At 37.1% G+C, this 21890-nt stretch overlaps 1 protein-coding gene across 1 annotated transcript in view; it reads left to right on the forward strand.

The window, feature by feature from the left end:
• Nucleotides 1-12485: 12485 nt before the first annotated feature.
• SLC13A1 (solute carrier family 13 member 1) overlaps nt 12486-21890 on the forward strand; it is a 93597-nt gene continuing 84192 nt past the window's right edge. Inside the window, exon 1 of the mRNA XM_008049151.2 lies at nt 12486-12611. Coding sequence (XP_008047342.1) covers nt 12513-12611 — 99 coding nt within the window. The 5' untranslated portion in view covers nt 12486-12512. The remainder of the gene's footprint in view (nt 12612-21890) is intronic.

Consider the following 21890-nt stretch of genomic DNA (forward strand, 5'->3'; position numbering starts at 1 on the left):
TCCACCCTGGGTGACAGACTGAGACTCCAACTCAAAAAGCATATAGAATAGAGTTAACATTGGCTAAAAATCAGAAAGTTGAGATCTCAAACCAGCCTGCTAATTGGGGGAGGATCTTTAAACTTATAACAAAATATCATCAGAAACAAAATATCAGAAAGAAGCTTTTCAGTAGATTTCCTGGGAGAATAAAGTCAATATCAGTCTGGGAATCTGATTGAATATTTAATTAAATAAAATCAATTAATAATATTTCTACCACATGTTATCTCTAAAAACATTTAAAAGAGTTCAAAAGGTGAATGCAATGTTGGATAAAAGAAATGAAAAATAAATGATGAGAATTAAAGTAGAGGGGGAAAAGGGTAGAAAAGATATGAAACCAGAAGTGAAGTCTCAGATGCAGGCAACAAGGTTTTTCATATGAGCTGGAGACTGGCCAAATTTTCCTTCTCAGATTTCAGGCAACCAGTTTAAAAATAATATTTATTTATTTATTTATCATAGTTATGGAGTACAAGTGAGGATTTACTACATAGGTAGGCTGCATGCAGGTGAAGTTTGGACTTCTAGCTGACCTTCAGACCTTCAGTAGTGGATCAGGTACGTTTTCTGTTGTTAGTGTTTCTCATTTTCATCCTCCCTCCCTCCCCTGGCAGTGCCCAGACTGCTGATCCCACCCTTGTGTTAATGTGACTAGTGGTAAAGATCCACTTATGAGCGAGAGCATCAGGCCGTCAATGTGATAAGGAAATTCACCCAATGCGTGATTCACAATTTACCCAGAAAAACCTCCAGAAGTTAAACAGGGTCCCTTATCTCTGTAGGTCTTCCAATAACGGGAACTTTATAAATAGAGTGAGTAGTCTTCTCAATGACACCCACACAGCAAACCCAAAGTCAGGTTTCATATAACTGTTTTGAATGTCACCATTCTAAATACTTTGTGTATTTTGCCATTTAATATCCAAACAAACTTATGAGGTCAATCTGTTTCTGTCTCTATTTGAAGGGAAGAAAACTGGGGCAGAGAGAGGGTAGATAATTTGTGCCAGGTGCCACATTCAGTAAATAGTGAAGGTGGCATTCAAACCCATATATTCTAGTTTCAGAACTTAACATCTTTCAAAGAGAGTTAATGGACATTTCTCCAAATTACTCAGGAAATGAAATTTTAACTGAGAGCAATGAGAGAATGTCCAGAGAAATAGCACTGCAGTGTTGTGGCTTAATTCATGAAATAATAGAGATTCTCAAACTTCAGTGTATACAACAATCACCTCCACGGTCAAAAAGCTGCACAGGTGATTTTAATTCAGGTAAACTGCTTAAGTGGTTCCCTAACATTAAAATGAATTGCAATCACCTGGAAGACTTGTTAAACTAGCGATTTCTGTCCTCCTGACCCCTCCTTCCAGTTTCTGGCTCAATAGGCCTCATAGGTCCTGACATATACATTACTGGCAAGTTGTCAGGTAATGTTGATGCTTTTGGTCCTAGGACCACAGTCTTGAATAATCATCACTGATCATTTCCTTTAAGGGATTAAGTATTGATTGACAGAAACTGAGTTAAAAATTTTATTTTCTGAGAAATATCTATAGTTTCTTATGTTATTGGAATATAAGTTGATACTGAGATCTCTCTATATGGCTGTTGTTGAATCTGCCTTGTACATAACATTCCTATAGGGGAAAAGAGAAGGAAGAGTGACTGGGAGGAGTCATATTAGTGGTTTCCAATACCACTAGGCTTATACTAATTCCACATGTATTTTTCTAGGTGTTTGATTACAGAGTCATCAATACATTCACACGTGGTTAGTACTGATGCCATTTCCTTTCTAGAAAATATATTTCTAACTCTTGAGTAATTATTTAAAGATAATCCCTCTTTCTTTGGAGATATTGATGATACAGTAATTATAATTACTAACTCTTACCCAGGCAAATATTTCTAAGAATAGAGAAAGAATTGATTGGTGAAACTGAAAGAAATTTATGCTTTAGAAAAAAACTTTGAATGTCCCTGTTGGCATTTATGCTAGTCAATGAGTGGAAGGCTAGACAGAATCAGATGTATAACATATTTCTGGAAGGTGTATTTGAAGTATTTTATAACAAATGTGGACTCGTGCTCCAAGACAGGAGACAGGTAAATACTATCCTATTGTCAAAGAGGTAAATAAAAGTCATTGGACTAGCTGTATATCAGTGAGTTGAGTGTCAATCTTGAACCAGATTCTATAATGAACTACTAAAAAGAAACAATTCAATGAACCAATGTTAATAATAGTCCCCCAAACCTGCTTTCTAACGCAGTTGTGCCAACTATGAAGGAAGGTGTTTGAAGATGGGAACCCGTTGAATATATTGTCACTGATTTTAGATAAAAATATGGAGGTCACTGTTATTAAATATGTTTATAGCATGCATGTAATGAATGACAGAAGTCATGGTAATTTAATGCATATCTACACTTCTAAAAAGATGGAAATTGGAAAAATGTACCATATTTATCACTATGACAAGGTAGAGATCACTTAGTTGTAGCACATAGAAAAAATATTTTTAGTGTGTATTAGATAACAAGTTCAAAATGTTTCCACAGTGCAAAAAACCTCATTCAATATCTCCTGCATTGCTATGAGAACCACATTCAGAAGCAAGGGGGCAGCCATCTAGTTCTACTCCTCACAAACAAACAGAATCTAAATTAGAACACTCAGGAACCCAGCCAGTGATACAGAGATGAGTGCCTAGGATAGTGAAGAGAGTTAACATTTAAGAAATGAGGACTGAAGAACAGTTAAGGCAACTGGAAAAGAAAAGACTTAAACTGTAGGAAGGCTGTCATACAGAAGAGGAGCTAAAGTATTTTCCTTCAAAAGATCCAAAAAGCAGAATTAAAACAGTAGATGAAACTGTAGGAAGACAAAATTTGTCTCAATGTCAGAATGAAAAGGAAACAGGAAAAGACGTGTTTAAATATGGAATGAGGGATGAGTCATCCATCAGTAGAAATGTTCAAGAAGAGGCTGAGAAAGAATGAACTCTATGGCATGGGTATTTCATGAAGACCAATTTTCCAAATTTTCCAAACCATAAGTACTATGATTCTTAAAAACTCCAGAAAGCCACATTAGGCCAAGATTTTTGCCATGAGAATTCATAAATTGTTTTAGGGACTATGAAAATAGAGATTGTTATGCAAAATAACAGGAGCAGTCTGAATTGACTTCCCTTCAATTGTATTTGTCTTATGCTCTACTAAGTCACTTGGTAGCTTTAGTGACTTCATTTTTAAAAACTCCTCCCAGAAATCAAGCTACTCCTCACCACTATTATCTGTTTATTCAGGCCAAAGTATAAATTAAGCTGTGTATCCATGGTCAGTCAATTATTTTGGTTTATCTGTGTAATACGATAAGTTAAAAAGAAAATATTGTTCTGGAAAAATGTGTCTTTGTGGATAAATGATAACAAAAAAGGATAAAATGTAAGCAAAAAGAACTTTTCAGAATAAATGTTGATATGTTTCTTCATGAGGTTATAAGGCACATGTTTCCTTTAAACACTAAATTTTCTTTAGAAGGATCCATTTTGAACCAAAACCACCAACCCCAACTAATAAAAGAAGCCAAGTATTGAAGAGCAGTGAATACTGTAGCTATGCCAACAGAAAATTGCTGCAAGAGGGCAGCCTGGCTAACTTCCAATATTCATGTTAATAACATATTGTCAGTTATTCTACACTTAGGTAAAAAAATAATTTCCAAAGAAGGTCAGGTTGACAGCAAACTGGATTGTGTCAATGCCACTTACTACACTTAAAATGAATTCACCACTAGGAGTTTTGTTAACACTTTATCTTTTTCATTGTTATCAGGGATAGGAGATTTTCTAAGGAGACAATATTTTTGGTGGTAAAAATTATGGGAGAAATATCAGGTTTTTCTTTTGAGAGAGGAAAATGGACACATTTGGCTGTGAGCTGCAGTGAATTTGTAGCAGAACTGAGATGACCAGGGGAACATGTTTACCTCACAAATTTCTATTAACTAGTCTCTCTAGCTATACTCAAAAGTCGTTTCTGATGGACGAGTCTGAACTCTATGGACACATGATTTGATGGGAAGAGTGGACTCTTGGATCAACACTTAAAACTATCCTACTATAGGGAGTTCTATATGATCTATTTCTATGGATTTCCATTTCTAAGAGGCCCAGAATCACAGTAGTCATCACCCATGAGCTGACTTAATAAATGCCATATCCAGGAGGCCTGGGTTCACCTGTGAGTACTCTAAAAGCTCTCACAATGATTACAACACAGTTGCATGTGTCAAGACTTCTGGAATGTGACCACTACACAAGATGGCTGGGCAGAGGCATAAGGGTCAAGAAGCAAAAGAGCTAGTGTTTGAGACTTCTGAGGGAAGCTTTATTCAACTTTCCTTTTCTGACAATATGCTAAGTGTTCTGGAATCTCTTTTCTTCTCTTCCCTTCTTTCCTATGTCCCCATCTCCCTCTTCCCATCCTTGAATTTTCCCCTTTCATTTCCCAGTGACTCAGGATAAAAGTGTGGTGTGGCTAAATGTTAGAAACTGTCAGCTGGGCTCCGTGGCTCAGCCTGTAATCCCACGCCTTTGGGAAGCTGAGGTGAGTGGATTGCCTAGGTTGGAGACCCGCCTGGGCAGGCGAGACCTCATCTCTACAATAAATAAAAAATAAATTAGCCGGGCGTGGTAGTGTGTGCCTGTAGTTCCAGCTACTTGGAAAGTTGAGGTGGAAGGATCGCGGGAATCTAGCAGGTTGAGGCTGCGGTGGCCGGGAGCGCCTACTGCACTCCAGTCTGGGCGACAGTGAGACTCTGACTCAAAAAAAAAAAGAAACTGTCTTCTCTTCTCTTCCCTTCTTTCTTACATTCCCTCTTTGAATTCCTGCATTTTCCCCTTTCATCTCCCAAAGAATTCAAGACAAAAATGTGGTAAGCATTGGTCAAGAAAAGCTACTCCTCCCCACTCTGGTGGAGGTTCTGACCAATTGTGTTTTGTCTTCAGTGCCGGCTTCTGGCAGCCACTGTTTTTGCTTCTCTTTTGGAATTTGCTTTGCTTCACCTTTCAGGTCACAGTTCAGTCTTCCTCTATTCAGTCAGTCATTTACTTCATTACACTGAAAGAATAATCATTAAAGTTGTGGCTAATAATAATGCTAATTTAAGTGTTGAGGGATTTGTGTATGAACTAAAGTCTCCAGGGTAGATTATTCTACCATAGACAATGATTTTATTCTTTATTTTAGGGAATGAAAGTAAAAACTGATAAAGTTAATTGACATGGGCCTATAAATTTTACTACATACATTATTTTCATGTTTTTCTTTCTTCAAGAAGATTTATAATCTTATGGAATAAAGAGGTGAACATGAAGAAATGTAAAACATTAAAAAGTGCCAAGGTAAATGAGTACTGAATGCTAATTAGGGAAAAATGTCATCTCAGTTTTCATAGTATCTAAAAATGTTTGTAGGCTCAGTTCACATATGACCCTCAAGTAATACCCTTTTCACAGTGCAGTGCTTAGAAGTTATGGAATATTGAAGTGCCATAAGAGATAAGATTGACAAGTGGGACCTCATTAAATTGACAAGCTTCTGCAAAGTCAAAGAAACTATCAAGAGAGCAGGGAAACAGCCCACAGACTGGGAAAAAGCATTTGCCAACTCCATGTCTGACAAGGCCTAACATCAAGGATCTACAAGGAACTCAAACATGCTGAAAAGAAAAAAACAAACAGCCCCATTCAAAAGTGGGTAAAAGACATGAAAGATATGTCTCAAAAGAAGACATAAGAGCAACCAATAGATATATGAAAAAATGTTCAGCCTTGCTAGTCATCAAGGAGATGCAAATGAAAACTACACTGAGATACCTCCTAACTCCAGTCAGAATGGCTATCATCAATAACTCAAAAAATAACAGATGCTGGAGAGGATGTGGTGAAAAGGGAACACTTCTACATGTTGGTGGGTGTGCAAACTAGTTCAGCCTCTGTGGAAATCAGTGTGGTAATTCCTTAAAGTTCTAAAAATCGACCTTCCATGTGACCCCGCAGTCCCCCTACTGGGAATATACCTTCAGACTTCATTCCCCCTACTGGGAATATACCCGGAAGAACTCAGGTCACTCTATAAAAAAGATACTTGCACATGTATGTTTATCGCAGCATTGTTCACAATAGCAAGAACATGGAACCAACCATGCTGCCCATCAAAAGAGGACTGGATTAAAAAATGTGGTACGTATATACAATGGAATACTACACAGTCATAAAGAAGAACAAAATCGTGAACTCTGCAGCAACCTGGATGGAATTAGAGTTTATAATACTGAGTGATCTCTCACAGAAACAAAGAGCTGAGTATCACATGTTCTCACTCATAAGTGGACCTTGAACAACTACTGTATTACTATAAGAAAAGGATTGAAAGTGGTGGGAAACTGAGGGGAGGTGGGTGAGAGGGTGAGGAGGTGGGATTGACAGTAGTTGATATCTGCCTGGGGAAGGGGGGGCACACCTCATCCATAAGGGTACCTGCGCAGTGAATCAGTGAATATTTGTGTACCTGGCCCTGAATTGTACCCCACAATTTTAAATAAGTATTAAAAGAGGGGGAAAAAAAGAAGTTATGAAATGTATGAAGTTAACCAGAATATATAAGTAAGGGTGCACTATGAGTAAGTTACCTAATTAGGGGCTACTCAAGGCCTAAGAACAGATGAATGTCAGGGGAAAATCTGGCTTACAATTTTTGACCAACAGTCTCAAAAATGGCCATCAACTAAAACTGACATACTCTTTGAACATAAAAAGCTCTAAAAATGAATGAAAATAGGAACACTTTGAAGCAAATGCACTGTCTTTTTTTATACGTCTTATCACCAACATGGTAAAAGTATACACTGAGCATACATTACTTTTTCATGAAAGTGTCTATGAACACATTTGCAATGGAGAACATATTTTCTAGCGAAAAGCCATATCTCTTTGTAAACTTCAATACTCTATTGATAAATTCTTCATGTAAACCATACAGGTTGGTAAAGAAGTGAATGGGTTTCTATTTTTCTATATTCATAGGGAACTTTAAACTATTCACTGAGTATTTACTTATATCCAACACTTTGCTAGAGACATAAGGAATACAAGCAAAGTAAATTAATGATCCTTGTATTTAAAGACTTAAGGTTTGCATGCATTATTAAAATAGTAAGTAAAGTCAGTCAACTCATAGGCCAAAATATATCTTACAAATACTAAATCAGTGATTCTCGTGTTTTAGTGTACATAAAAATGATGTAGGTGTCAACCAAATCTTAAGTTGTCAAGCCACCTTTTGATCCAGCAGGACAGGGAATCTACATTTTTGTCAGACACCTAAATTATTTGAAAAGAGTTGGCCCAAGGAGCACTCTGGGTGGGTGCATAGAAAATCAGGGATCAGGTATTTGAGCAAGGACAGAAATGGTCAGAATGAACTTATAGAAGGTAGCAGATTTGAGATGAGTCCATGTGGTCAAACTTCAATAATAAGGGGCATTTAAAACAGCAAAGAGTAGGATATTCTTGGAAGAGGGAAAGGCCACACACAAATTTGGAAGTAAACATGTATAAGAAAGAAACAGCGAGGAAATAGGCCTATGAGAAGCACATAGGGTAGGAGGGTATCATAAAAATTAGTTTCAAATTCCATTATGTTGATTGTCTACACAACTTAAGCATCTTGGACAATCTAACTTCATTAATACAGATAAGAAACCCTTCTTTCCCTCTGTGCTTGAACTCAAGTTTTACATAATTTACGACAACTCATAGGCTCAATTGCAAACCCCAAAACTACAATCTCTTAACTGACCAAACCAGATGACTATGTATAAATTCTAGATTTGATGATTTAGTGCTTAGTGACAAATGGAGAGTCATTATTGTAGACACACAACGTAGTACAACAAACATTGTCTTAGGAGCCACACAAAAACTAGATTCAAACCATTGTTATAACACTTAGTTCCTGGAACGCTTTACTTGATCTCTTTGAATTTCAGTTTCCAAATCTATAAAATATAAAAATAATAGCAATACATACATGCATACTTTATACTGAATTTTGAAGATTAAATGAGGTGACAAATATAAACTTCCTGACACATAGATGCTAATGATGAATGAGTGAACAATATTTGTAAATTTTTTATATTAGTAAAGAACATGTTTTAAATGGATTGATTCATAATTATATAATGGTGTGATTCAACTTAGATACAGCATAAAAAATTATAATATAGTACAAGACATTTATGTTTTTCTGTACAAAGAGGTGGAATTTGAAAATTGTGACTAATTTTTCCTAGACATAGAACTGGTTAGCAATGTGATGGATCTGAAGGATACCTTAAGATGTGTTCCTGGGGGCCCCAATGTCTCCCTTAAAGTTTATTCTCTAATGACTCTTGCAGGGACATTAATCTCATGTCAATCACTCACGTTTAGTGTGAATTATGTGTTCAGATCATTTATCTTCTCTGAGGAACAAGAAATTGAAGGTAAAGAGAAGGTTGGACCATTTTGAAGTAATGAACACTCATTGAAGACTGAGATGACTAGGAGCGCAAGCTATGCCAGGAGGGTCCTGGGAGCCTTCTTCTGGTGAGAAATGGATACCTGAAGAGAGAAAATAGGGCACAGGATGGACTCACTGACAAATATCAAGTGATTTCCCTTAGCCTCTGTCTGGTTTAAGTGACACTGTTCCCTGTATGTAGGCCCTCATTTCCATGAAATGTCACACAAATGACTTTTCGTTTTTTGGTGTCATCTCACAAAGTAAAATTCTCTAAGATGAGAAAGTGAGGTTCAAATGATCTCACCAGGTGGCCTAAGGAAATCTGAGAACAGAAATGATTCCTTCAAAAGATACTGAAAAAGAAATACACAATGAAATGTAGAATTGTAGAGGGTGTTAATAGAAAATAAAGCATTGCAACTGGTTTGAATAAATCAGTTCCTTTAATTTTTTAACACTATTTATTATTACTACTTATTTATCATTACTCACTATTATTATTTATAATTACGCTTTCTGTCTTTTATCTAAGAAATTCAAGATATAATGTGCCTTTTTGGTATGGAAAAACTTTAGTTTACTGTTCTGATTTTCTTGAGTCATTATAGGTAATATATATTTAGAAACTTAGATTTTTTAAAGAGAAGAATATGCTTTCTTATTTACATTAATACAGTGAGTATTTGTGAAAGAATTATTTTCCTTAATGGGAAAAGGAAAATCAGACTTCATTATTATGGAATTAGAAATGAGATCTAAATGCTAACCATAGATTACATAAGAATGAGGCTACTTGTGTTGAGACATTTACGATAAATTATAGAAGTGCTAAGAATGTGCTTTCCTTGTGTTTAAAGCTAAGTGCATAGTAGTTGTTGATGTGAGGTTTACTAGATTATTAATTCAAAATACAATGTGAAACAAACCAGAGTCCCTAGCTCCAAGAATTTTCTCTTTTTTAAAGTTGTAATTTTAAAGATGTGAAGTACAATTCAGGGTTAGGTATACAAATGTTCATTATGGAGGTACCCTTGTTGATGAGGTGTGCCCCTCCCACCCCAGCAGTTTCCCACTACTGCCAATCCTTTTCTTATAGTATTATGGTAATTGTTCAAGTTCTGCTTATGAGTAAGAACATGTGATACTCAGTTCTTTGTTTCTGTGATAGATCATTCAGTATTACAGATTCTAAGTGCATCCAAGTTGCAGTGAAGTTCATAATTTTGTCCTTCTCTATGACTGTGTAATATTTCATTGCACATATGTACTACATTTTTTAAAATCCAATTTCTTTCAATGGGCAGCACAGTTGGTTCATGTTTTTGCTATTGTGAATAATGCCGCAATAAACATGCCTGTGCAGGTATATTTTTCATAGAGTGATTTTCTCTGGGTTTATTCCCAGTAGGGGGATTGTCGGGTCATATGGAAGTTCAATTTTTAGATATTTTAGAAATTGGAACTGTTTTCCACAGAGGCTGTACTAGTTTACACTCTCAGCAACAGTGCAGAAGTGTTCGCTTTTCCCTGCATCCTCTCCAGCATCTGTTGTTTTTTGAGTTATTAATGATGGCCATCCTGACTGGAGTCAGGTGATATTTCAGTGTGGTTTCAATTTGAATTTCTTTGATGACTAGCGAGGCTGAGTATTTTTTCACGTATCTATTGGCTGCTCGTATGTCTTCTTTTGAGAAGTGTCTATTCATAACTTTTGTCCACTTTGTAATGAGGCTGTTTGTTTTTTTCTTTTCAGCACGGTTGAGTTCCTTGTAGATCTTTGATGTTAGGCCTTTGTCAGATATACATTGGCAAATAATTTTTTCCAGTCTGTGGTCTGTCTCCTTGCTCTCTTCGTGGTGTCTTTGACTCTGCAGAAGTTTGTCAGTCTGATGAGGTTCCACTTGTCTATCTTCTCTCATGGCATGGGCACATGGGGTTTTGATCAGGAATTGGTTGCCAGTTCCAATTTCCATAAGGGTATCTCCTGCATTTTCTAACCCAAACTGTTAAAAACATAGAAAAGAAGCTTAAAAAGAGAGAGCAAAACCTCTAAGAGATGAGCAATTATATCTAGAGGCCAAACCTAAGATAAATTGGACTCCCTGAGACAGATAGAAAGACAGAGACCACCCTGGAACAAACATTTCATGAAAGTATCCAAGAAAACTTCCCTCATCTCACCAGTGATGTGGTCATTCAAACACTAGAGATTTAGAGAATCCCTGCAAGACAACAAATGAGAAATCAACTCCTAGACACATGGTAATTCACCTACACAAAGTAGGTATAAAAGAAAAAATCCTAAAGGCAGCAAGAGAGAAAGTTCAGACTACCTAACAGGGAAGATCAGTTAGAATAGCAGCAGACTTATCTACAGAAACACTTCAGACTAGGAGAGATTGGAGTCCAATCTTCAAAGTTCTAAAAGATCAACAATTTCAACCAAGAATCACCTACCCAGATAAGTTTTATCAGCAATGGAGAACTAAAATCCTTCCCAGACATTCAATTTTTAAGAGTTTTCACTAGCCGGACTCGGTGGCTCAGCCTGTAATCCTGCGCCTTTGGGAGGCGGAGGTGAGTGGACTGCCTGAGCCTACGGGTTTGAGACCCACCTGGGCAACTTGGCGAGACTTCATCTCTACAATAAATCAAAAATTAGCTGGGCATGGTAGCATGCGCCTGTAGTTCCGGCTACTTGGAAGACTGAGGCAGAAAGATCGCCAGAGCCCAGCAAGTCGAGGCTGCGGTGGCCGGGAGCAACCACTGCACTCCAGTCTGGGAGACAGAGTGAGACTCCAACTCAAAAAAAAAGAAAAGAGTTTTCACTGCTTCAGGCCAACTCTAGAAGAAACACTTAAGAAAGTATTAAACACAGAAGAAAGGAAAAAAAAAAAAAAGAATGATAGCGCCCTTCCCACAATGCAAGAAAAAAGAAGTATTTTCAAAATATATCTTCTATATCACTGTTGGAAAAGTCCCCATCCTCACACGTGTTCTTGTGTTTATAGGCTCAAGTGCACACACACACACACACACACACACACACACACACACGCGCGCACTTGTATGGTCTTAATGACTCATCTCTATGTTGATTCACTGATAATTATGTAGTCAGTATCAGCACAATAGTATCGACTCAAGCCTGCAAAGGTTTTAAAGTGGAAGACTTAGATAAGACTTTATGGTTCCTTATCAAAAGGGGCAATGAGTTCAAGAAATACACAGAATTTTGCTTTCAAACAATAGGGGAAAATTGCCATAAATTTTGCAAAAGTCTGTCTCAATACATTATCTGAGAAGCCCCAGGAAAATCCATCTGTACCAAAAAAAAAAAAAAAAAGACTCCCTTTCACATTGTTATGCTCAGAAATCCCTACTATTAGAGTTGTTATTTCAATTTACACACTGAAAATGTACTTCCTTAGTGTGGGCAGTGGAGACAACCTGTGGAGGCTTGCTCAGGACACCACAGCAGTGTGATCACTACTCTGGTTAGGGAGCCTAAAAGTCAGAGGACATCAAAAGGGATAGAGGGTCCTCACAGAGAGCAAACCTGACTAGCTTCATGATTTTGCCTTCTCTAGGTCTTGTCCAGTCCATATTCCAGTTGATATGAGCAAGGAAAGTAAGGAAAGAACAGTTTTACCTTTGAAAAGCAACATGAGCAAATGGTCTCTGATTTCTCACAAACGCCCTTGGGCTTATCTCTTCATGTTAGTTGTGATAGTAAAACAATAAAAAATGAGATTTAATTTTAACTCATGTGGGTCCGTCTAGGGCAGTGAGTGGAGATAATAGGCTGGAAAATATTAATCCAGGTTGGTTATTTAACGTCTGCTTTGTTTGTGGAAGGACACTATCAGAGGCACCTGCTTGGGGCAATGAAATTCCTCGGTTACATGTTGGTTTATCGCCGGCTTCTCCTTGTGGTTTTCACTCTTTTGGTTTTACTGCCATTGCCTGTCATCCTCCGCAGCAAGGTGAGTGAATATAGAAGATGGACTGGTGGATTTCCTCACTTAGTCTAATCGTCTTTTATTTTTTGCTATCTGATTGCCTGGCTCAGAGCTGAGTGAGTGTTGATACTTTTAGTCTACAGTCAGGATGTGGTTGCGTATCATGTTTTGTCCATTTTCCCCTTTTAAAATGGTTAACATTGGTTGATTCTCAGAAATATTCAATCAGAATTGTTCTCTCTGCTGGAAAACTAGATGAGAAGAAGAATGAAAGAAGTACAGCCCTTGAGATTTGGCAGTTCAGGTTGTCAGCCTCCAGGGAGCATCCTGGGTTAGCACAATCCTCCCCTGATAATAGAGGTAGATGAGCAATGGAAGTTCTAGGGTTCAGCATGGAATAATTTACTTGTCAGCTCTGTGACTTGGTCACAGAACTTCCTGGAAATTTAGTCTTCTTGTGGGATAAGAAGACATTGAAAGCATGAAGTAATCTTCCTTGGTTAATCAGAAAATCTAATAAATCATTGTAACTTGTTTTGATAATTTCAGATTTTATTTCATTTAGGTGTACTAGTAAGCATTTTTCTATTTGCTTTTAAAAGTAGTCAATCTATTAAGTCCAGAATAATAAGCTCAATGCATTTTTAATTCCTTGGTAAAGTGATCTGAATCAGCATTTAGTGAGCTTGTTCTTTGTGCTGTAGGGACAAGTATCACTTCGTGGTAAGAGGACAGGCTTTGGAGCTGGACTCTCTGCTTTCGGGTCCTAGATTTACCAGTTATAAGCTGCATGACTTGGGCAAGATACTTAAACTCTCTGTGCTTCTGTGTTCTCATATGTAAGATGGGGACAGTGGCAGGCTTGTTGTGAGGATGAAATGAATCAACATTCATAAAGCACTTACTTGGAGCAGTGCCTGGCACACATAGTGAGTGGGCAGTGTGAGTCTTCCTAAGTGTGTTGAGTTCCCACCTGGGGCATTTCACGGCACCCCCATGGTGACACACAATCTTTTCTCTTAGTGGAAGAAAACCTTGCTGACATTCTTCTGCATAATATGCATTAATCAAGTTTATCCCTGTCTGGGTAGAAATAGAACCACATTAATTATAATATTATAAAATAATATTATTATATAGTAATATTGTAATTATATAATTTAATTTATTATCACCATAGTATAATTAACTATGTTATGATACAATAAGGATATAATTATTATTATATAATAGTTATAATATTCCAACCTCCGTCAGAAGTCGTTGCCACTGATCTGGGATCTCTGAGGGGAATCATGTGTCCTAACGAATAGTTCTTTTGGACACTGCCAAAGTCTCCTCCACGTGCAAAGCTGGAGCAGGGACTGGCCCCTGCTGCGACAGCCATGGGTTGTTTCTTGCCAGGTGTGATCACCCAGCTGCAGCACCCCATGCTAGGTCTTTCCTTATGCTGAGACCTCAGTGCTCCATGGAAGGAGGGAGAATACTTCCCATCCCTTTTGGCTCAGTATCGTTCTGGACCCTCAAAATCTTACAGAATGTGTAATGAAAACAGCAGGCAAAGTCCGTTGATTTTGACTTTGCTTTTCCAATTCTGTGTGAGTAACCCTCCCTTTCCTACCTTGCCACTCTCAGCCCAGTTACTTGTGAGGACTTATATATGACTCTCTGGCAGTGACATCAGGTGACAAATTTGAGTCACAGACCCAGGGCTCTATTCTGAATTTTCACTCTAGCCCCCTTCAAGGAATGTTACTTCATCTACTACACAAGCTGACCTTTCCTTTCCAGCTCCCCTGGTTCCACGGGTCAGCTAGATGCAGCTGAATTCTAGCATGAGCACATTCTGGTTCATACCTGGAGCCCTGCTATATTTCAAGATTTCTCAGTTAGTCTCATCAGCATAGGTCCTTATTGTAATAGGAAAAAAAATCCTCTCATTGACATTAATTGAGTTTTAACAAATGAGTTGATTAGAAGGGAAGGAAGGGGGGACAGAGAAAATACAAAATTAAACTCATCAAGACAAACAGACCATGGCTATCTATCATTTGTGATGCCCCTTTGACATATAAATACATAACACTTTGATTATCCTTCCTAATTTTCAGAAAAAAATGAATGTAAAACTCTTTAGAAAACAGGCCGGTACATAAAAAGCAATGGTTTCAATGCATGATTCATTAATTGGGAAATGTACTATTGTTAAGGAATACAGCCATTGATTATTTTTTCCAAGATGTATAACAAAAGAACATTAGATCTATGAAGAAGCCAGGTGCCTGGCACCAAGTTGTATTTGGTGAACTGTATTCCTCTTTCCTTCCCATTTAATCAAGCAGGACTTTTTTCAAAGAAGGTGGGTCTTTGGAGGGTATAAAATTGAAGGACAGTCTAACTTTAATATGAATGCAAATCAATTTATATTAACTTTTAGTTACCAAACTGAAAAACTCTATGCTTCTGGAGACATAGTCATAGATTAACTGAAGAATTCTGTCCCAAGGTTATCTTTTAAAAACAAAATAAATCTACAAGATGTAGAACCAACAAACGATGAGTTACTGACTCCTCCTCCCCATTTTCCTACTGGTTATTGAGTTGTTTTAGTGGACTTGTGTTAAGTTTTGTCTTAATTCCATCTCGAGTCAAAAATATGTCATCAATGAAGAGAGACCTTAAATGGTTTTACAAAGTAACGTTAACAGGGAAGGATGATGATGGTGATTTGAGTTGAGGTCTCATTTTGCCATTCACAAGCATGGCTCACTGCAACCTTGACCCCCAGGGTTCAGGTAATCTTTCCACTTCAGCCTCCTAAGTAGCTGAAACTACAGGGGTGCCTCACTATACTCGGCTTTTTTTTTTTTCCTTTTTGTAGAGACTGGGTCTTGCTGTGTTACCCAAACTGGTCATGAACTTCTGGGCTCAAGCAATCCTCTTGCCTCAGCCTCTCAAAGTGCTTACAAAATGATCAATTATGCTATTTCTGGAGGACAATTTGGAAAAAAATTAAAACCCTTAAAACATTTTTATAATTTTATCCGGGAATTACATTTCTAAAAATTTAGCATGTAGAGAATGATTCTGTTTTTATAAAACCTATATATAGATGAATAAATGAGACAGGCAGCAAATTATACCTACCAAAACATACATTCAGACTGCTAATGACACTATTACCAATAGGATCATGAGTGATATTCATTGTAAGTATTCCCTTCCACATAGAACAGCACAAAAATTGTTACTTACATAATCATAAAAAATAATATACATTATTTTAAATTAATTAAATTGAAAAATTCAAAAAAACAAGGAAGGAGAAGAGACTGACTCTGTATTCTTCTGTGTCAGGCATCCTTCCAACTGCTTTACCCAAATTATCTTATTTAACCTTTATTACAAACTCATAAATAATTACATATTTGCTTCTCATTTTACATATGAGAGAACTGATGCTCAGAGGCACGTAACTCAACAAAGGCCAGCTTGTTGCTTTAGAAAGTAAATTTGAACTTGGCTTCTGTCAGAATTCAAAATTCACACTTAACAGTGGCTTTGTTTTGGTCTTTTCTATAGTCTACATGTTTTGCAGATACATTCTCCCATGGCTTGTTAATCATCTACCAGACACCCAGGCATTTCTGTTTATGAGAATGCTTTAGATAGATCAAACAACAGAAGAGGCCTATTTTAGCCATTTCCTCAGTTGACTTCATGGTACTCAGTGTCATTAAGACAGAAAGTTACAGTGATTCTAACTACGGGGGATGAGACTCAGAAATGAAGCAATGGACTGCTTATAAGTGTGTCATTTGCTGAGTGTCACCAAGTCCCAGCAATACAAGCTTGGGTTTCTTTCCTACATGCCTGTGTCCAAATGACTTTCAAAAGTTGAATAGAAATCATAATAAACAAAATAATGATACACAATGAGAGACTTATGATGCTAAATCTAAAAATAAAATAAACAGATGGGATAAATATACTGATTGTAAACTTTGAAGAAATAAAGCATCTACTAGAAGAGGGAAGTGGTAGATTGAGAAGTCTGCTAAAAGAGTGAGAGAGAATTTAAAAAGATTAAAAGTAAAAGAAGAGGGAGGGGAGAAATTCCAAGAAAATATAAAGAATTTAAAAAGAGCCAAATAAAAAATATATTAATGAAAACAATTGATATTGTTTTAAATGTTGGTTTAAAAATCCTGTATAATAAAATAAAGTTATAAAAAATATTGTATGGTTTTCAGCTAAAGAAGAAAATGCTATAAACTCCAAGAAAGTTAACATTTTAGACACTCCAGAGCACAGAAATAATAAAGAGCAAAAACAACAACAAAAATACAATTGATGCTAACGTTAATGTGGTAGATAAAACCAAAAAATCCAACTTGGATACATGTTTATTTCACTTTTTTTTTGAGAATTTTCTAGGCCCAATGTGTTGTGCCACATGAACTGTTTGTTATAAACAGAAGTTTAAATGAATGTTTGTCTTCAAGCAGCTTGCAGAAATGCTGGGAAGTCAGTATGTACTATGACAAACAATGACAAAACAAGTTTGTATGTAAACACACACCAAATGATTGAAACAAATCATTTGTGCTAAGAATGTGTGATTAAAAGGTGAAAAAACTACTAAGAATTCATCATCCTCCAGCCCCTCCATTTCTCCAAGCACACACAGTATCACATGCCCCTGACCCGCTGCTCTTTTTATTTTCCTTATCTTAAAGAATGCTGCTACAGTCCTAAAACCTGTGTGTCACCTCAGATGCTTCAAATTCTCATAAGCCCCCAACACTCAGACTACGTTGTGTCTCCTCAACTGAAATCCTCCTAAATCTCCCCATCTCCACCTCATCTGCCTCTTCTCCAGTCCTGCTGGCACTACTTTCCTTAAGGCTATCTTCATCCCTTTCTTTAATTGACCATTTTTCACACTCTTTTTCTCTGGTCTCTTGCCAGAGTACTATTTTTAAAATGCCAACTTAGTCCTAGGTGCCTCTGGTCAAAATTCTTCAGTGACTTCCTTTTGCTTTCAGGGGGAACATATCTAAACAAAACATGTACACACAGATGGATATTTAAAAATTAGCATTTTTTTGTTAGCAACCCTCCCCAAAGTCCCCAGTATCTCTCACATTCACATTTTTACCTTTAACCATGATTAGCTGTTTGCAGACCCTGAGATACCTGTAACTATTCTTGCCTCTCTGCCTTTGTGCATGCTGTGTTCTCTTTTTAGAATGCCTTTTTCTTTTGCCCCATTCTTCTTGAGAAGGAAGGGCAAACTGATGCAAACTGATCATCCTCGATGCACTCATTGCATCACGGGTACATTGGCTTCTATTGTAGTATGTATTCCATTTTGTTTTTATTTTTGTCTTTCCCTGCAGATTGTAAATGCCTCAAGAATATGGAATATACTGTTTAAAAACCAAACAACGTGCCACATAGTAGTAGATAGTTAATAACTGTGTTGGATTGATGGATGAATGGATGATTTCACATGGATATAGGAATTGATATAGGATATAGGAATTGAGCTGGATTGGGTTAAAAAAAAACGTTAGGCTGCCGAAGCAAGAAAGTGATGAAAAGAAGGAGCTTCGATAGAGTGAATAGAATGATGCAGGGACAGAACAAGAAAGTAGGTGCAACAGGAGGGTGTCTTTTCTATGAAGCTCTTTTTTTCTTACATTATATGTTTTGATACCTTGATTGGCAACAATAACAAATGTGAATGCTTACCATTAACATCATAACAACATTAAGAAATAGTCAATATTATCACCATTTTACAGGTGAACAGAGACCCATAGAGGCTACAAAATGTGCTCAAAGTCTCACAGTCCACAAAGGGAGCAAGACTTAAACACAAATTTGTCTGACTCCCAAATCCATAGATTGTCATTGCCTCTTTAATGGCATTTATATCAAATCTTTAATGACTGTGCTTAGCTTGCCTTACTCCACTGTTCTTGCAGTTGTTATCATAAAAGCACACACTGGGATGAAGCCTTTCTCAGTCTGGGTTGCGGAGTAACCTCTGCCCATGACAGGCAAATATTGTGAGCCAGAAATAAACTTTGCTTTAAGATGCTGAGATTTGGGGAATTTTGCCACAGTATAGCCTAGCCTGTTCTGACTTACATAGTATATTGTGAAACATTCCTCAAGTGACTCAGACATGCTATTCTCTGGCTCATTTCCTTATTTATAAAATAAACAAGACTTTTATAAAAGGTTTAAATGTTGTCTGTGATTCAGCTGTTCCAGATTCACGTGACATACTTGTGCAAAATCACAACCTCTGGATGCCAAGTGCAGGATGCTACACATTTAATGAACTCCCCTGGTGATCCTGAAGCAGTCAATCACATATTACATTTTGATCATGTCTTAATGCATAGTCAGGATGGAGAACTAGGTGATCTCTATGATTTTTTTCCAGTTTCACTATGTGCCTAGAGTGTGGAAACAGTACATCTCGGGTGCTGGTTAAGTGTGGCAGCTGAATGAAAAGAAGTTTAAAATTCCCAGGTAATTGACATAATTGGGCAACCAATTGCCTTTTACTGCTATTCATTTTGGCCAAAAACTAACAAAAAATGATAGTTATTTTTTCCTTGACTTTGTAGTTGAATTTCCTCATACTCTCCATCCTCCAAGATGAGGATATGCTGAAGCGTTTTAGGCTTTGCAATTAATATGGCATTGAGTCTTAGAAATGATTTCTTCAGTGGGGGTAGGATTATCAAGAACCATGCAAAGTCCTTTATAGGCTCTTTTAAATAATAATAGTGTTTTTCTTGTAACACAGATTTAGAATGCATGATTTTTCTCTTGTTTTAATTGCTCTGTGTTCTCTTTAGAAAATCAATTGCAGTGAGAGAAGCCTGTGATTGGTCTTGCTTTTCTCACACTGTGCTGAGAGGAGATTGTACCCACATACATACCAATTCATCAGCTAAATTACTCCCTAATATCAGTCAGTATGTCATTTTAAAAGGAGTAAAAGATTGAAAAACACTGTATTTTAAAGCCAAATTTATATTTTAATTCCATGTAGAGTTATAATTTAAAAGAGAACCAAGGTGATTTTTAAATATAATCAACCTAAGATAACTTGACAGAATTTTGTGGGGGGGGGAGAAGTAATTGTTCAGATTGCCTAGTCATAGCTTTATGTGCCTTTTTCACCCCTTCAGCAAGTGCCCTGGCTGTGCTTAGTTGAGGTGGTTAAGACCAGATATGACTATGATATTGTTAAATGGGGACTGGGAAAGAGAAATGTCCACTACAGGGAATTAGCCTATGCAGATAAACCTTTTAGCTCCACTGTTGTCTGTCAGCAAGAGAGATCAAGATTTGGGGGGGAAATGTAAAGACTTTTGCTCACTGGGGTGAGGGTCAAGATATCCAGTGCCAGGCAAGTAGGGGATTAAAAGGAAAAGGGAACAAGGCAAAGAGAAAGAGACCTCTACGCATAGGAATCTTATGCCTAAAATAGATACTTGGTATTTTGTAAGAAATTTGGATAGTAGAAAGAACATAATAAAGAACTTTATTCACTCAACAAATATTTCTGAGAAGATACTATATGGCAGGCACCATTTTAAGTGTTGGGAATGGAATGGTAAATTTGAAAATATATGCTTTTATGTAGTTTACATGAATTGAATCCCAACTCTACCGCATGCTTGCAATGTGATCATCAAATCTTAGTTCAAAATAGAATTACAATACCTACTTCCTAGAATTTTGGTGAGGACTAAATAAAATAAGTTATGTCAGGCACCAGCTGTTGTATCTGGCACATAGTAAGCATTCATAAATGTTTTTATCTCCATCCAAATGCTTAGTCATAAGTCAGGAAACACATTTATCTGTTTATTTGGCAAATATTTTCACATTTCAAATACATTTTTCTACATATAAAGCTTTTGATCAGCAGTCTAGGTAAAGTTTTATACAATTAGCATTCTCCTCCCCAAGCCCTTTCTTTGTTCAACATAAGGCAAATAAATATTTCTATAGATCACAATGGATCAGAAAAAAGCAAACCAGTGGCATGAAAGTGAGAATCTGTGGCTTAGAGTACTTCCACATCATTCTGGGGTCAGAGCTAGATTCAGTGCCAGAAACCAAGGGTTAGAGAGTAGTTTTCTCAAAGCTATGAAAGACAGAAAGTGCTAGACTGTCCTCTGCCTATGGTGGTTTACAGGAAGCCGACACCGCCCAGTCTCCAGCCAAACCTCACCCAAGCTACTTGACCCAGTTAGGTGACTGGGTCTGTGTTACCCCAGCAGAAAAGGAACCCCAAATTGCTAAGACAAGACCCATCTGGAATGGGAACAAAGAACTGACTGGAAACAACTGTAAAACTGCTAGATATAGAACAATGAGTCTAGAAAGAGAAAACACAAAAATACAACAACCTACCAAGAATATATTTGAAAATAAAATTTCAAATTACAATAAGATAATAAAGACTGACAAAATCAACTCAGATGAAAAAAATAATGGGGAAATCAGCTAGTTAGGAAGGGAAAAAATCCACAAAAATTATTTTTCAAAATAGAAATATAAAGCGAGAACAGATAAATATTTTAAAAAGTGAGATATCTTTAAAAAATTTAATGTAGTCAATGAAATTCAAAACAAAACAAAACAAAAAATCCTCAATTGAGTACCCTGCTCAGAGGTTTCAGATGGTCCTGATTAACCAGCCTTACTGGGGGTAACTTCTCTTTGGTTTGATTAACATCAAAGATGAGTGTTAGCACCATCTGATGCTCACACAGCTTACCCTGACAGTGTTCTTCCAAGATGAACTGCAGGAGCAAGTTGATGGCCTGGGCCAGATGCAGGCAGATGACCGACTGACCCCAGGAGGACTGAGTCACAGGCCATCATCAAAATCTGCAGGATCCTTTCGCCTTTCTTGTATCTGTATTCACTGGGGAGAGTTGCCAGGTGTTTCTTTCAGAAAGGGTGTTTAAGCTATTCTTGTAAGGGTTTTGTTTTGTTTATGCAAAGTTGCGTCTGTGCCAAGGTGGCCTGTCTCTTGGAAATCCCCAGGGTTAGAAATCCTGAGGCAGGGTGTATCATATTGCCAAGTGACACACAACGTCAGCCCTACCATGTGGCACACTGCTGAGTGACATATAGTATCATCAAGACCCTTGAGTAAGCTTTATGGCTATCATTTATCTTATAGCCAGAATATGCCTCTTAGAGTATAATATAAACTCTAAACTGGATATACTTGAACATATAATCAGTGAACTGAGA

The sequence above is a fragment of the Carlito syrichta genome, unplaced genomic scaffold (genome assembly GCF_000164805.1).
Source record: "Carlito syrichta isolate Samal-C Ts95f unplaced genomic scaffold, Tarsius_syrichta-2.0.1 Scaffold50926, whole genome shotgun sequence".
NCBI classification, from domain to species: Eukaryota; Metazoa; Chordata; class Mammalia; order Primates; family Tarsiidae; genus Carlito; species Carlito syrichta.